Source organism: Phytophthora infestans, genomic scaffold, assembly GCF_000142945.1.
Source record: "Phytophthora infestans T30-4 supercont1.7 genomic scaffold, whole genome shotgun sequence".
NCBI lineage: Eukaryota > Oomycota > Peronosporomycetes > Peronosporales > Peronosporaceae > Phytophthora > Phytophthora infestans.
The window spans coordinates 836,330-852,306 of NW_003303752.1; the positions used below are offsets into that span (position 1 = coordinate 836,330).

Below are 15,977 nucleotides of genomic sequence, written 5' to 3' on the forward strand. Positions count from 1 at the left end.
TGTCCTTCTGCACGTCATCCGACCCTATTTCGGTCTCAGCCTCAGCCTGATCAAGAGCCGCCATGATTACTCCCGACGGGGCTCCTCCTTTTCGCTCTACGACGGCAGGCACGACTAGCACGCCATGCCGCAGATCCACGTCAAAAGCTACTCTCCCTCCGTCTACACCAGCAACGACGCGTCGTCCGTCTCGGTATGTCAGCGTATACCCCTTCTTGTCAAGTTGGCCGTAGGAGATCAAGTTGTGCACAACGTTCTCGGCGTAATGCCCGTCCATGAGCTTCACGATCTGCTCCGTCCCGCTCGCCATGACGCGCAGCGTGAGAGTCCCTTTCTTACTGATCTTGAGTGGATTTCCGTCTGGCTGTACATACTCGTCCAAGTACTCCTCAACGTCATCCAGCCACGACGCATCGCTCACGAAGTGCCGACTGGACCCGCTCTTCAAGATCCACATCACGTCGGACTCGTCCGACGTCTCTCCTACAGACAGCGTGAGGTCGGGCTTCCTGCCGCCCCCTCGCGTCCGCTCTGTTCTTTCTGCTCCCTGATGTCTAACTTTCCGGGTTTAATAACAGGTTTTGTTCTTATTAGAATTGGGCCGTGGGTGAGCGTCACGGCGCCCACGACTTCTCTGCCGAAATTCTTGTGCTTAGCAGGTTCTAATTCCCAGGCTTGCGCGAAGTGTGCCAACTCCTCAGTCTGCTGCAAGTAGTCCGCTCTTGTCCCATCTATCTTGGCCATTAGCATTGTACGCAAGTCCGCGGACGCGTACTGCACGATGTTGTTCAACACAAGGTAGTCTGCCCCGCCACCGCATGCCTCTGATACGGCGACCAAGTACATATAGTGTTCGGGCCACGATCTCTTGCCTTCCTTCGGCGCAGTGAGCAACTTCATTGCTTGCGCGGGGGTGATGTTGGTCTTGAACGTCTCAAGCATCCTCTCCATGACGTATTGCAGTGTGGGCAGTTGTGTCCACCAGGCATCTACTTGCTTGTTATAGTACCTTTCTGCAGTCCCCGCTAAGTAATGCCCTAGCCGATCCACCTTCACATCTTCCGGCCACGCGAACCCACATGTCAGCTGCGCCAACGCAGCTTGTCCCTCGAAGCGTCGACCCCACTCGAGGAATCCAGATCCGAGCCCCACGTACAACTCCTTGCCGTCGAATGGCCGAATCGCTAGCTTCTTCTGTCGCGCGTCCGAGTAGCGGACTCCTTGGTTCTGCTGCTGAAAATGCTCGCCTCCAGCCTGTGCCCGACCATCTCGTGGTGGCGCTGGTGCTGGTGCTGGTGCTGCCGGCTGCGCTCCGTGCGCTGCGGCGTACAGGCGCTGCAACTCAGACATTGGCATGCCGTAGCCAGGTTGCTGGTGTCCGAAGTACTGTGGTGCAGCAGCTGGCCTACGCGGCATCACTGTGAGCGGCGTCTGTGGCGACGCACCTAACGAGTCGATATGCATTCTTGTTCCGCGGCCGAGTCCAGACGCAAACAGACTGGAGTTCATGGGTGGTGTCGAAGGGCGATTCAGGCGCGCACGCCTTGCATCTTGATCGTCCAACTGCTTCTCAAGCTTCTCATGCGACTCTTTCAGCTTGGTCTGCGACTCCTCAAGCCGCTCCAGCTGTCCCGCTACGCCCCGCAAGAGCGTCATCAGCTCTGCGGCGGTTCCCCCGGTCGCCGGCGCATTAGCGTCGGCGTTGTTGCCGCTACCCCTTTCGTGGGCCACGGCGGTGCTCATCTCTTCTGTGTCGTCGGCCATGCCGGTCCTTTCGCGACTGGCAAAGGGCACTGTCGACGTCGGCGCTGGCGCGCCATCGCCGATGGCCTCATCTGTGGATCTGGTCATTTGGGCTCAAGACCTGTTGAAGCCCTGTTTTCGGACGGGCTGCACTTCTGGCGCACTTGTGGTTAACTACGCAAAAGAGAGAGTGAGATTAGATTCCTTATCCCTACTAACCTATGTCTTGCCTTTCAGGTGCTTACGCTGCTCGGCGCCTATCGTCCGCAGATCTCTGGTCCGGACCTCCCTACTTCAACAGACACCGCAGCTCCTTGAGCTTTATCCCGAAACCCGCGACGCGTAGGCTCAAAACGGGCATTTTCTTCAATGGAGCACCAGTCCCTCAGCAGGACGTACTATGATTCAGGGCTCCCGATTTGGACACTGTTATTTCGGAAGCCCTTCAAAAGCATAACTTATGACATTGGGCAGCTAGCACCGATACATACATTATGGCATGTACAGTGATCGAACAATAAATAAGGGCATAATGTAGAGCGACTCAACATCATTTAAAAAAAGCTCAGCACGTTGAAATCACTTCGTTTCCGTGTGGTAATAACACCATTTTACCTACTTTTTCCCGAAATGAAGAGTGAGCCTAGCGTTTGTGCGTTAATTCTCAATGAAATACCGTGGCTTGCCGTGGAAAGTAAGAATTTTGCTCATAAATTATGGTGAATTGGTATTTTAGGAAATAAATTACTTATTACATTCGTGAGATCATTGAAATAAATATATTTATGATCTAATAAGAGATTATTGACAACCGTCAGTAGGTCTTTCCCGGTACTTGTAGATTTTTAAAAGCCTACCAAAATACTGCCAAGAAACTAAGTTGAACTGAGTTGAGTAAGTTTTAAAAGGACGGGAGTTTCGCGTCGATGTTGCTCAGTTGTTTGCACCTAGGAAGCCAATGTCGACCGCAGCAAATGGGAGCAACCAGCGCGTACCAGCCGACGATGAGGCAGCACGGAAGGTGCGTATCCGGGCTGCCTTCGACATGTTCGACAAGGAGAAAAAAGGACGCGTCATTCAAGAGTTAGTGTTCGCTGTCTGACTGCACGCAGTAGCGGTAATAACGTTTCGCTATTTGTCTTTGAAGAGAAGTGAGTACGATCATGCGGTACCTCGGTGCTTACCCGACCGAGAAGGATATCATCAAGAAGATCCTCCCGGAAGTACAGTACGCAGACGGAGTTGTGTTTAACGCTGCTCGTCTTAATTTCTTGCTGTCGTTGGTGTTCTCCTTTACATAGATGCAAGAGGACGAACCATCCACTTTTGTGACGTACGACCGCTTCGAGAAGAAAATGCTGGAAGTGCTGTATACCAACGAGTACGACCCAGACACAGATGAGACGCTGCTGGCCGCGTTCCGGGTAAGAAGCTACCTTTTGGAGGGATCGAGATAATCGATATAATAGTGCGCTTACGAAATCTTTTGAGTAGGTAATCGACACGGAAAAGAAAGGTTACATAGAGGCGGAGGTTATGCGAGAGCTGATCACTACAAAAGGCACTCCTTTTCGAGAGAAGGAGATGGAAGGTATGGTGCTGTACCGGATTGTCATGTCCTTATTAAACTAGTACCAACTTCCTTTTTGCAGCGTTTTTTGCAGCGGCGAAAGACCCTTCGACTGGACGAATTTACTACGAAGACTTCATCGCAGTGTTGACGCAGGCGCTGGACCCGAAGAAGATCTAAGGAGATAAGATCGATCACGTTATGTGACGTGAGCTAAGTAGGTGCTCACGTGGACAGAAAACGATAGCTCTTAACCCTTCTACCCCTTTGCTTACAACGCAACTGTGACCCTACGAACCGTCTTTGGTAATGCACGAACAGCTACGTCTCGAGAAGTTTCCGTCTGAATCTGGTTGTTAGCACAACAGATTTTAGGAGCATCCAAATGTGAGGTAGTAGCTGGTTCGACTTCCTTCTGTAGCTTTTGCGGAGGTGCTGGTTTCAACTGGGTACTACTTTGAGGGGCTGCTGAGAGATCGCTCAGATTCACACGAACCTGCACTACCTTCCTCGGCCTTTTTGCAGGAGCTGACGCGGATGATGATCGCGCGTCTTGCGTAGGTTGAGCGCTAGATTGTTGCTCTGGCATGGTAGAGTAATTGATCGCAACTTCCGACACGGAACGTGATGACTTGCGGTCGTTGTCGCTAGCAATATCGAGTGGGGGCTCTGAATTCGCTCTACGTGAGCGTGTCGAGCCTCCCATCGTCTTCCGAATAAGGTGTTCTGCACATTCGTGCATTCCTATCCGTCGCTTCTCAGATCGAAAGCCTCTGGCGTTTTCCTTCTCATCATGTTGGAGAGCTAGCATGTACTCTTGAATTGCTTGGTTGATTTCCCCTTCGGAGTTGTAGCAGCCAGCACTATCGAAGGATGTTAGTGATTCTCACTTCCAAGTACTTATTTGTACCTACCGAGCGTAACGAGCCATAACGTGGTTCGGATTCAACTCGAGGACGCGTGAGAAGTCGCTGTGTGCGTCATCTACCCGGCCACTCTTGAAGAGCGCCATGCCGCGACTGAAGCGCCCGTGGACGTCGTCTGGTCGACAGCGCAGAATTTCTGAGAAGTCGTGCACTGCTTGATCCCACAGCTTGGCTTTCATGCAGGCGTGGCCCCGCACTGCACGCGTATGCAGACAGGACGGGTCCGCCTGGAGCACTTCACGACATTCGTTGATCAGCCGGTGGATGTCTCGTAGACCTGAATTTGATCGAGGGTCTAGCGTTGAGGAGCAACTCATGGTTTGCATTTAGATCCAAAGCTCTTCGGAGCAGTCAAATACTTGCGCCCGTTGCCTAGAAATAGCGCGCGGCAAATCGAGCACCAGACCGTCGAACATGTACCCGGGTCCAGCTTTAGCTGCATGTCTGACAACAACACCATGTAGGTGAACGATTCGCAGGCGGAAGGGAAGGACGGTTGCCTCTGAACCACCGGACCGCCCGCCAGTGCGATGTTATGTACAATACGACGACGACTTTGTCACACGGCCCGGTTGACGATGAACCTTCATCATGAAGTGCATGCTCCTTACAGTAAGTGACTGATTTCTGCATTGCGCATCGCGATGTCCTTGGGCATCTCGATGGTTCGAAGTTTGAGCAGAAGTCTCTGCTGCGAGCAGTGATTAAAAATCACCGGCTGGTTCTAATCACCGCCATTGATGCTCCACCGAGAGACTCATCGATCGAGCTCGCGTTGACCCCTGCCTGTTATGCTTACGTCGAGCTCCATGGCAATCAACGCAGCAGGAACTTCCTGCCAGGAAGGCGTTTCCTGGAAACGCCTTTACCTACATGTACACGGTATCCAGCAGGGTGCGATCGGCACTGCAATATGTGTGGCTAGCAGTAGCCCGTCATCACTCTATTCTACTGTATTCCGAAGTGTATTCCTAGATACCTCAAAGAGCAGATTTAGCTCGATACCGGTATTATAATATCATGGTTTCACCCGCAAATACAATACAGGATTTCCGTGAAAGACAGAACAGAGGGGGCTTTTGTTGGTCCAGACATCGCTGCCGTCGAAGCAGATGTCCGAGAGCTCCCGTTTCCAAACTTCTCCAAGAATTCCTTGGAACATTTGTGGGATCAAATGGTCATGTGTGCCATGGCGCGAGGCGCACTTGGCCTTCAAAGATAACTTCCATGAGGACAGTCCCATGAATATATCTCCAAATCATGCAAATTTAGCGTTTTCGCGGCATGCGAGACTGCAATGTGGCAGAATCTAAAAGCAGGATCGGTCTGGAGCCATCTCGATGGCGTTTTTCGCGTTGGAAGTCCGCTCCTGGGGGCGGACGATGCTGCCGTAGAGCTTTGACGTCGGCTGCCAGCGGGCTTCATGACGCCACCGTTCGCGGCTGCAAGTGAAGCCTTCAAATACGCGTGCTTTTGCTCACGCGGCCCAGCTGGTATCGCACGCACGCGCACGCCACAACCTCTCGCCGTTCGAGCAGATCTCTCTGGACGTTTAAAACTCTTTTAAATTCAGGGTCTTCCGTACTGTACACGGCTTCACAATCTGCGCCAAGACTGTTCGAATCGCAGCTCTTTTTCACGTCGTAAAGTTGTAAGGATGTCGTTCGTACAGCAAATCGATAGTAATGCTGGTTTGGACGGGGTATGTGAACATAAAGCAAGCCGATTCATTTCTAATGAGCGAGACGAAGAAGTATCAGCCATTTTATTAAATATGACAAGATAAAATATTGTAGCACTGATGTCAATTTTGTCCCATCGCCTCCTCTGACTCCTTGCGAGTCAGTCCAATGTGCAACCGTTACCGCAATCCTCGCCTGTCTAACTGCTGCGGCTCGTGGGTAAAATATCTGTGTGCTCGTCTCCGGCCAGGATCATTCTGCAATCTGCTCGCTGGCACCAACTGTCTGCCTGACTGCTTCTCTACTTTAGAGACACTCCCACTTCTTCACAGATCCTCGACAAGATGGTCAAGGTGGCGATGCCCGCAAAGATCGCTCTGGCTGCGTGCCTGTACGCGGCGGTGGCCACAGCTGAGACCATTAACTTCATCAACAAGTGCTCGTTCCCCATTGAGCTGTATCACAGCCAGTCGGGCTCGACCGCTTCCAAGGTGGCCGACATCCCTGTTGGCAGCTCCCTCACGGAGGACGTGACTGGCCCCGCCCACATGTACCGCCACAGTGCTGAAACGTCGGCGACTCTGGTGGAGCTGGCTTGCGATGGCACTCTGTGGAACGACCTGAGCGTCATCCCGCCCATGCCTGGCTACTGCAGTAGCTACGAGGAATGCAAGAAAGGCGGCAAGACGGGATTCAACGTGCCTATTTCGATTGAGCCCAAGGAGAACATTGGCAAGGGCACGTGCTCGGCTCTTTACTGCGCTGCCGACGACAAGGAAGCTTGCGCTGACGCCTACCACTACCCCATGGACAACACCAAGACGCATAGCTGTCCCAGTGGCACCGAACTGGACGTGACGTTCTGCTTTGCCGGTGGAGATGAGACGCAGCAGCAGAACAAGGATCAGGCTCAGCAGCAGCAGCAGAACACGGACCAGTCTCAGCACCAGGAGCAGCAGCAGACCGATCAGTATTCTCCTGCGGCTACGACTGCTGCTCCTTCTGAGGAGGAGCGTGGTGCCACGCAGAACCCCGACCAGCAGCAGCAACAACAGCAGCAGCAGCAGCAGCAGCAGGGAACGGTGCAGAGCTACGCCGACCTCGGCAAGGTCAAGGCCAAGTATGAGTACAAGGGCAAGAACGCCGGTAATATGCCTGGCTCGTACAACCGCGTGACGGACTTGGCCACGTGCACAAAGGAGCCTGTGCAGGTGAACAGCCCTGTTGGACCCATGTCGGAACCATGTAGCATGATCTTCCGTGGTCCCCAGGAGATTTTCAACATCGCCGTGTACTCGGATGAAGGAGGCAACGGCTCGTGGCCGCGTGTGTCCTCGTACTCGAGCAAGGACGGCACGGTCGAGAACTTGACGTTCATGAACAACAAGAACGTCGACTACTCTGGCCAGAACGAGCACGGCCCTCAGGGTTACGCTTCGGCGGACGGTAAGGACAAGGCTGACAAGCCCACTGTGTTCTCGGGTGAGCTGGTGGAGGCTTCGGACCCGACCAAGATTGGCGGTGGCCCAGGTATCTCGACGGGTGTGGAGATCAACATTATGACAGGCGAGAAATGCAACGGCGAGTGTCTTGGCTTCTCGGGCGACAACGACTACAAGGGCTGGGGCGGCGGTAAGAAGGCGTTTGTGACCGAAGTCAAGATGCCCAAGGGTTTGATCCCCGACCAGCCTGCGATCTGGATGCTCAACGCCCAGGTGATGCACTCGAACCAGTACGGCTGCAACTGCCGTGGTATGGGCCCCGTGGGCGGCTGTGGCGAGCTCGACATTGCCGAGGTTATTGAGACGAACCCCCTTCGTAACAAGGTGACGACGCACTTATACTACTACGACGGCTCGGTGCTGAGCCCCGGCGGCGACAACTTCGCTCCTCGCTCGTACGACTCGAACACGGTCTACGTGACGCTCATCGACGACTCGAACGAGGGGCTCATCAAGATCGTGGAGCTCGAGAGCTTCGACTTCTCGCAGACGGAGCTGGGCTCGCTGTACCAGCAGCTCGTGGACTGCTAATTCTTGCCGAAGTGGCGGTGACGTGTTGATCTAGATGAGCTTCCTCTAGCTGCAGAGTGTCTATATACTATCCATACTGGCGAGCGGCGGTTTTTCCTCAAATACACAGCTATTTTGATACATAAGTTTAATGAGTTTTGCTGTGCATAATCTGTACTAATTTCCTAACTACTATTATCGGTAATATCAGAAGTATTTTATGGTCTAGAAAGTATCTGTATTTTACGTTAATGAGCCCTGACCCACACCCACTACAAGAACTGTGCGTTTCATTATCCGTCAAACAGTATTGCGAGTCAGCTCACCACAAGCAAGTCAGTGGATTACCTTCATCGTTCATCAAACATGCCAGTGGCCAGTAGTTTTAACTAGTACAGCTCTAGGTCGTCCCACTTGTTTCCTCACTATCGTATCTCACCCAGCAATAATCTATCCACCTCAGCATCACATCCGTCAGTACAATAGCGCAAAACACAGTCAACTCGTAGCCGCTTACCTTTCCAATGTGCTCCAACAACTGCACGTCGACACCGACGCTTGTGCACTCTTCGTCTCCAGCTAGCCGGGCGATAAACTGGCGGAAAAAGTTCTTGAGCTCGTCCCGATCGCGTTTGGCCAGCTCGTACTGCTCCGCATGCAGCAGATAGGTCTTCAGGAACAGCAGCGCACACGAGTCAATCCCATTCGCCAGCACCTTCCTGGTCTTCTCTGTTACTTCCGCTTGTGCTTCCTCATCCGGCAGCAGCTGATCGAGCATAAAGTTCATCGCGAGACTCAAGTGGCCCAAGCCTGGACTACTGTTCATGGAGCGAGCTTCACTGGGAGGACTAAACGCCAGCAGAGGGACGAGCTGCTCCTCGTCCACATAGCGCACGCCATCCACCACCAGGACGGCGTCTCGATCCGTCAACGACGCCGTCCACTTGGTCAGCAGCAGACTCGACAGTCGCACAGTCTCCACCAGCTCCAGCTCCATTTCTCGATGGAACGCTGTCAATCTCCGCTTCTCCGTCTCCCCAACAGCCTGCAATTGATCGTGTAGCAACGTCTGGTGCGCGAATGTAAACGCCGACGGAGATCGAGGTGATCGCGGCGACTTGGGCGTCAGACTCGCGCCGAATCCCACGATGGCTTTGGTGGGCGACTTCACCTTTTGCTTCTGTGCTTTCTCCTGGCGTAAGCGAGTCATTTCAGCCGATGAACTGCCCAGTAGAACACAAGAGCGACGCAGAAGTTGGCGACTCTGCTCCATCAACACAACGACGTTCGTCGGGAACGCTTGACGCCAGCGCTGTCGTCTCGACGCAGTTCCGCTGAGAGCGCTGAGGAATCGAAGAACCGCCTGGTGTTCGGTGACTAGAGCGCGTGTCAGACGCTGGCAGGGGGAAGGCTGGACTGCCGCTAGTAGCAGGACTTCAGCGTGCGCCATAAACTCCCACACGTCTGCATCATCAGCGTCGGTACTGCTTGACATACGCAGCAAGCCAGCCACGAAGTCCAGGACGAGACACCACATGCGGTGGGCCCAGGACCGACCCAAGCTCTTCTCTTCCATAGCCTCGTCTGCATCCTCACTCGATAACGACACGTAGCCACGTTGTTTACTACCAGTTTCTTCTCGCTGCATCTGCGTCCGGAGGTGTGGCAGTAGCTCCGTCGCCAGCAGTGACAGCAGTCGAGTGTTGTTCTTCAGCATGACACGCTGACACAGCTCCGTATTCGCAGAGTGCCACACGACTGCAGTGAGTCCGCGTAGCACTTGACACGCCTCTTCTTGTCTCGCAGTCACTTGTTGGCTGTACGACGCAGGACGGAAGCGCTGCACCAGCAAGTGGAACAGCGCGCCGATGCCCTGTCGATCGTGTTCCAGCTCCTTCACGAACGGGTTCAGCTGCACTGCCGTCGTCATCCGCAACTTTGGCTTAAGCGAGTCGACGCTGCCCAAGCTGTCCAGCATCTCCTGGAGCAGACCCCAGCTCAACTGGAACAGAGTTTGCGTGGGTTGCGTAGGTTCTGGCCGGGCGTCGCACACACGGATGACGTTCAGACAGTGGCCGATCAACTTGACCTGCAGCTGAGGCTTGGGCGGCGACAGACTCTCCATATCTGCGTCAGTATCAAAGCTTGTACTCGCCTGCCCATGGACCTTGCTCAAGTGACGTACAAGCAGCAGCGCCGCCGTGAACAGCGACGTATACAACCCATCCGTCACGCACTCGATCTTCCTGTCAACGTCCGTCACGAGGCGAGCATCCAGCGGCACTACAGGCAACTCAGCGGCACCAAGTCTTGCGTTGCTATTGCTGCCTTGACGGATCAAGTCGTGTACTGCACTCGCGGTCTTGTCAATAACGGCGAGTAACTCTAGCGTCATCACGGCGTCAAACTTGATACTCGCGTCGTTCGTGTCTTCAAGACGTTGCCGAGTCTGCGACAACTTTGGGTCTCGTGTCTTCCGCACAACAAGACACAACTGATGATGCAGCATCGACACCAAGAGCTGCACGAGAGCACGCAGGTGCACCAGCACAAAGTAGTCGAGCGTCTCGTGCTGACTCACCCGAGTCTTGATCACACCTGCCAGCACTTGGATCATCCCAAAGGACGTGCGATCGCCTGAAAAGCGCGAAGACATGGCGCCGTCCGAGCTGGACGCAGTTGAACGCAGCGTCATGGAGCTTCCCGCACTGCTGCTGCCACGTGGAGGCGACGAGATCATCGACTCCTTGCGCTTGCGTTGTCTGGGCGTCGACTGACTCTCCTGCTCTGTACTCGTAGCTGTCTCCGCAGCTCCTGCCTGTAGACAACACAGCTCCATGAACACTTTCCATTTCGCCAAAGAGAAGAGCTGTGCGTGCAGATACGCCGCTTGCAGATTGCTCCACTGGACCAGCTTCAACGCACGGACATCTGCTGGACTCGTTTGGAGCTTGAAGTCTCCACCGCCGCTGAGCTGCCACTTGAGCGTATGGGCGTCATAAGTGAGACCCTCAACGTACACTGAGATGCTGCCTACTGGTATGCCGCTCAGGAGGTTCGCAGTGGATGTTTTCAAAGAGCAAGCACGTCGGATAGACGACGCGTGCTGCTCCAATTGTGCCGGGGAATAATCCAAACGTGTGAAAGTGCGTAGCCAATGCGAATACAGCCCTTCTTTGCGGAATGACTCCAGCACATCCACCAGAGGGTGATCGCTCTGCTTGGACGCTTGGTTGTGCCATTCGTACGACACCAATTGGAGGATAAGACCGCGTGCTAGATATCCGTAAGGACTGGAGCGTCCCATGTACAGCTCCGACGACCTGGATGGACTCTCTACTCCTCTACCTTGCGCTGTGGCGGCCGCTAGCTCCATGTCCAGCAGTCCGCGCTCCTCGACCGACTCCAACGGCATGTGGATCTTAAGTGCTCGCGTGACATTCGGCCAGAACGAGGGGCGTATACGTAGAGCTTCCATGACTCTCAAGTGCACTCCAAGACCACTGTTGATAGCTCCTTCCCATACTTGCACGAGGAACGTCAGTAGAGCGCAGAAGAGGTCCGAGGACTGCTCCAAGAGCTTTTCTGACGCCTCGAAGAAACGTTCCAGTAATGTCACGAAAGGTAGGGGATCTCCCTCAGCTTTGTCTTCTTTGTCTTCCTCGTTGTCGCCACCGAAGAGAAGCAACGCCAAGAAACCCGGTTGATGTTCTAAGCACAACGTCAGCAACTCAATCACCTGCTTCCGCACTGGAGACCAGGCCACACGTAGCAACTGCGCGAATGTGGCGCGCACTTGAGAAAGATCTTGACTACCATGGAAGAGCGCAACGAGAGAATGCATGGATGAGACACCGCAACTCTCTCGCTCTACACGGCAGTCCAGCACCACAGCGGCATGTTGTAGAATCTGCAAAGACCAGGACGCAATTCCAGGCGCATCGTCCAGCGAATAACCGAGATACACTCCACAGAGCGTGACCATTGTCAGCGACTTGCGTGTCTTCGAGCCATCGTCAATCGACGACAGTAGAATCGATCGAGCTGCTTGGTCGTTCTTCTCGCTAGAGACCAGCAACGCCACGAGCCGTAAGCACGTCGTCACCAGCCACTCATACTGAACCACATCGACGTTGGATTCTTCGTCGTCTTCTGCCTTTTGACTTTCCATGGATGACAGCAGAGAAACTGCAGAGCGTAGCAGCTTCATAAGCAACGACATGTCGGTCGATAGCGTCTCGCGTAGTGCTGTTTCAAACGCTGGTACCATGTCATTCTGCTCGTGGATGTACTTACGCGGAAGCACGAGGACGTACAGCAGACGGAAGCATCGTTCCTTCATCTCGCAACGCTCTAAAGTAGTCGCAAACTTCCAGCTCTCGTGGGTGGACAACACTTCGATCGTAAACTCCGTCGCGCCAACAAACCACAGTCGCTCCATCGCAACAAACCCAGCTGAATCGTCGCTACTAGAGGCAAGTTCTTGCGCTTCCTTCGCGAGGAACCAGCGCACCACACTCATGAAGATTTCCTGCGTCGCCAACACAACGGGGTATTCTCCTGCCACTCGCTCCTGCAATTCAAACAGTTTCTTGGCGCTCTTTACAATCAAATTGACGCACTCTTCTTGTCCTCCACCAAGCGACGGATTCATCAACATCTTGACTCCAGATGCAGTCGCCAACAGCGTTCGAAGAGCAGCAAAAGACGCAGTAACCAGGTGAAGATGACCGGCGTCGACAGCGTCCACAGAGACATGGAGAAACCCATCCAGAACACCCAATAAGAGACGCAGCAAGTGAGTACCTCCATCCACAGCGAGCGCATTCATCGTGCTAGCATCGCTCAAAGCACATCCAAAGTCCTGCCGTCCCACGTTTCCAATCTGCGCCAGAATCTGCTCTCGTACGTGGCGGTCTCGAATGTCCCAGGACACCAAATTCTCCCTCGATGCAGACAATAGTTTCGGTAGTGCGATCTGCTGTCGTATCAGCTGAGACACGTAGACTTCAGGCGAAGGAAGGCGGTGTTCAGTCCACCAACGACGTAGTCTCGCTTCGCCCCACCGACATGTCATCTCTCCTAGCACAAACTGGCCTCCATCTGGCTGTTGTCCTAGCTGTACGACGAATTCGAAGAACGCCGTCAGCACACTGCTATCTTCCGTATTCGTGCGAGCGAAAGAACCGGTCCGAAGTCTTGCCACAAAGCGGTCTGCACTCAGCATAACTAAATCCCACAAAGACAAATCATTGCTGCCTTCATCGCTGTCTGGAAGCTGCCATTCAACCAGTAAATCCTCGCCAGACTGCACGATAATACCGACAGTCCCCGCAGGCACCACGAGTCGAGTGTCGGCGTCATCATAAGCAAACGAACGCGTGCACTGTACTCGTCCTGCCTCACCTGCAACCTCAATAAAGTATTCAGCAGGTGGAGCTGGACGACAGACGCCACTCGTGATCACACGCCCTTCCAGTCCAGCGCGAGGCTTGTTGAAATACTTTAACACTTGACGAAGTACAGCTGGAGACGATACGTCTTGATGGTTACAGCACAGTGCTGTAAACATTTGAACACACGACAACAAAGTGTGCGGCAGATTGGCCCGAGATTTCGTCAGTACGTCACGGAGAGCAGCAGACTCTCCACTAGCTGCAATATCCGTCATGTTGCTGTCTTCCACGTCAATTCCGAGAGTCTGTTGAGCCACAAGCGCGTTCGACAGAGCAGGAAGCACAAATTTCACCATAGCGTGCAGCTGTTGAGTGCCTTCCAGGTTCTCCATGTACCCCAACGAAAACAACATATCGTTTAGAAATGCCGCCACCACCTGCTGATAGATAGGAGCGCTGTCACGGCTCATCAGGTGCTGAAACTGAGTCACTTTGCCGCGAAATCCAGCCGATGTAGCCATGTTCGGAAGCGCCCACAGCTTCTTGGTTTGCAGACTTAACGAACGCAAGAACGCCGTGCTGTCCGAACTCCGGAGCACAAGCGAGCGCAGCAGAGCGTTCAAGTAGTGGAAGCTATGCAGTCGCTCTGCTGCTGTCAGCGTGTGCTGCAGCATGAGCTCCAGCTCCTTGCCTTCCTCGGTTTCCCGGTTAAAAACTGCAATTTCACGGTACTGTCGACCTAACACTGTAGCCCACGCCAGTAGCAGCACACCCGGGACAGGCGATGCCACGGACTCGTCACTCCTAGAGTCGGGGACTCCACACAGCTCAGTCAAAAAGAAGCCTTTCGTAGCATGTTGCAACGCTGCGTGCTCCTGTACTATCCCAGTGGAGTGCAGCAGTCTCAGAGCCAGTAATACACCCACTTGAGTCAGCTTCCTCGCCGCCTCTTGTGCCGCAGGAAGCGCCAATGTACTGGCGCTAAGCACCTCGTCAAAGACGCGGACTTCCCAGGTGTGTACAGTCTTAGCAATCTTCAGTGCACTCTCCAAAGTGGCCTTCTCCTTAGATACCACAAGCGTCAGTAGTAGCAGTTCTCGAAGCAGCGCCTCCTCCTCCAAGACCTGCAGCTCCCAGGCCACAAGTGCCTTGCGTTCTGCAGCCCCCACACCACTAAAGCTTGGCGGATGGATGAATTGTCTCCCATGGACCTCGTCCAGCAGCGCCTCGCGCAGTCCCTCCTTCAGCAGCTCGTCCACAGCCTCCTCGGAGGCTTGAGCATGGGGATGCTGCGGGTTGCTGGCCGCGCGCAGCAGCTCTATGCGTACTGCGAAGTAATTTTTTCTCTGAGCGAAAAATATACGTCTCAAAGTCTCAATATCCAGAGGGGTTTCGGTCTTTTTAGCGTCCTGAAGGCGCTTAAGCGCGTTTCTCAGCTCCTGCTGGCCGCCTGAAGCTGGTAATTGCACGCTTGGAAGGAGAAGCCTCCATTGTTCATCGTCGCTCTGTTTTGTTTCTGCTTTGTCCGAGTCTTCAGTTTTTTTTTCGGCCGAAAATAAGGTTAGAGCGGAGGCCTTTGGTGTTGCAGGGGGTGTCGTGCCGTCTGTGCCCCCCACGCGTCCACCCAGAGGCACTACGCCATGAACCGAGCGGATGGCATCTAGCACACGGTTCACTGCTAGCTCGTCACGGCGACCGCGCTGCAGCCACGTCAGCACGTGCGTTGCAGTGCGGGGCGACTCGACCCTCATGCTCGCCATTGATTGCATCAACAAGTGTATGATTTACCTGTGGTCTGATGTAGAGTACATTAATATTGACCGCTTGGCTTCCGGTAGTGCATTCACATTACCGGTAGTCTACCGCTAAAAGGGTACAGTACTGCACCCCATGTGGACCATCTAGGATTTGCAAATAAATCATATTTAGCCGACAAACAGTAGTTCATTTGCATCACATCCGGAAATTTATCAAGGCACTCGTTGCTGCACCCATCTGGAAAATATGAGACGAGACATTTGCTACCAAACGATGCCCAACCGACCTTATTGCAACCAAGAGATGACCATCTCGCACCCAAATTCGACAAAAATGGTAACCAATAGCGTCGCGCTGTATACACATCTCCGGATATAGAGTTTTTAAGTAAGAGAGCCAGACCACTTGAGATGCGCGCCGACGCAGTTTCTGCGGAGGACCCAGCGCAAGACTGTCATGTACTGTATTTAGCTAGCATGTCCAACCACAGCAAAAGTTAGCAAGAAAATCGCTATCTTCCAGACGTAACAACACGGAGCTGGCAAGCATATAAAGAAGAACAACATTGAGATTGTTCGCTACATCTTCGAATCCGGTAGATCTCGCTACAACTAGAAACATAAGCGCAGGTAGCGGTATCTCATGCACTGCAACGTCTTCTTGTCGAGAAGCCCGACTTGATCGGCACCACAAAAGTTTTCGAACGCAATAAGAACGTAAATACCGCAGTTGTAGTTGTCTGTCTGGACTCCTAGTCCCGATCCGAAATTGCGCACACGAATGCCATATCCCAATAGACCCCGGAAGAAGCGATATTATCTTCTGAGCCACGGACCGAACGCTAACAAGATACGACGATGCGCTGCTATCGTAGATGTAGGCTTGCTTAT

General features: G+C 53.6%; 3 protein-coding genes across 3 annotated transcripts; 2 read left to right on the forward strand and 1 right to left on the reverse strand.

Moving 5' to 3' along the window:
- Nucleotides 1–2,701: 2,701 nt before the first annotated feature.
- Nucleotides 2,702–3,493, forward strand: PITG_05154 (uncharacterized protein; the record flags this gene model as incomplete). The annotated part of the gene is made up of 5 exons (XM_002998802.1): nucleotides 2,702–2,826; nucleotides 2,891–2,966; nucleotides 3,045–3,167; nucleotides 3,238–3,334; nucleotides 3,396–3,493. The coding sequence occupies 5 exons, from the start codon at nucleotides 2,702–2,704 to the stop codon at nucleotides 3,491–3,493; spliced, it is 519 nt and encodes a 172-aa protein (XP_002998848.1).
- A 91-nt stretch (nucleotides 3,494–3,584) lies between these two features.
- PITG_05155 (uncharacterized protein) lies at nucleotides 3,585–4,556 on the reverse strand (the record flags this gene model as incomplete). The annotated part of the gene is made up of 4 exons (XM_002998803.1): nucleotides 3,585–3,640; nucleotides 3,767–3,865; nucleotides 3,998–4,176; nucleotides 4,228–4,556. 4 exons carry the CDS (start codon nucleotides 4,554–4,556, stop codon nucleotides 3,585–3,587), a joined length of 663 nt encoding a protein of 220 aa, XP_002998849.1.
- Nucleotides 4,557–6,187: 1,631 nt separating this feature from the next.
- Nucleotides 6,188–8,079, forward strand: PITG_05156 (secretory protein OPEL; the record flags this gene model as incomplete). The annotated part of the gene is made up of 2 exons (XM_002998804.1): nucleotides 6,188–6,775; nucleotides 6,998–8,079. 2 exons carry the CDS (start codon nucleotides 6,266–6,268, stop codon nucleotides 7,952–7,954), a joined length of 1,467 nt encoding a protein of 488 aa, XP_002998850.1.
- Between the last annotated feature and the right edge of the window lie 7,898 nt (nucleotides 8,080–15,977).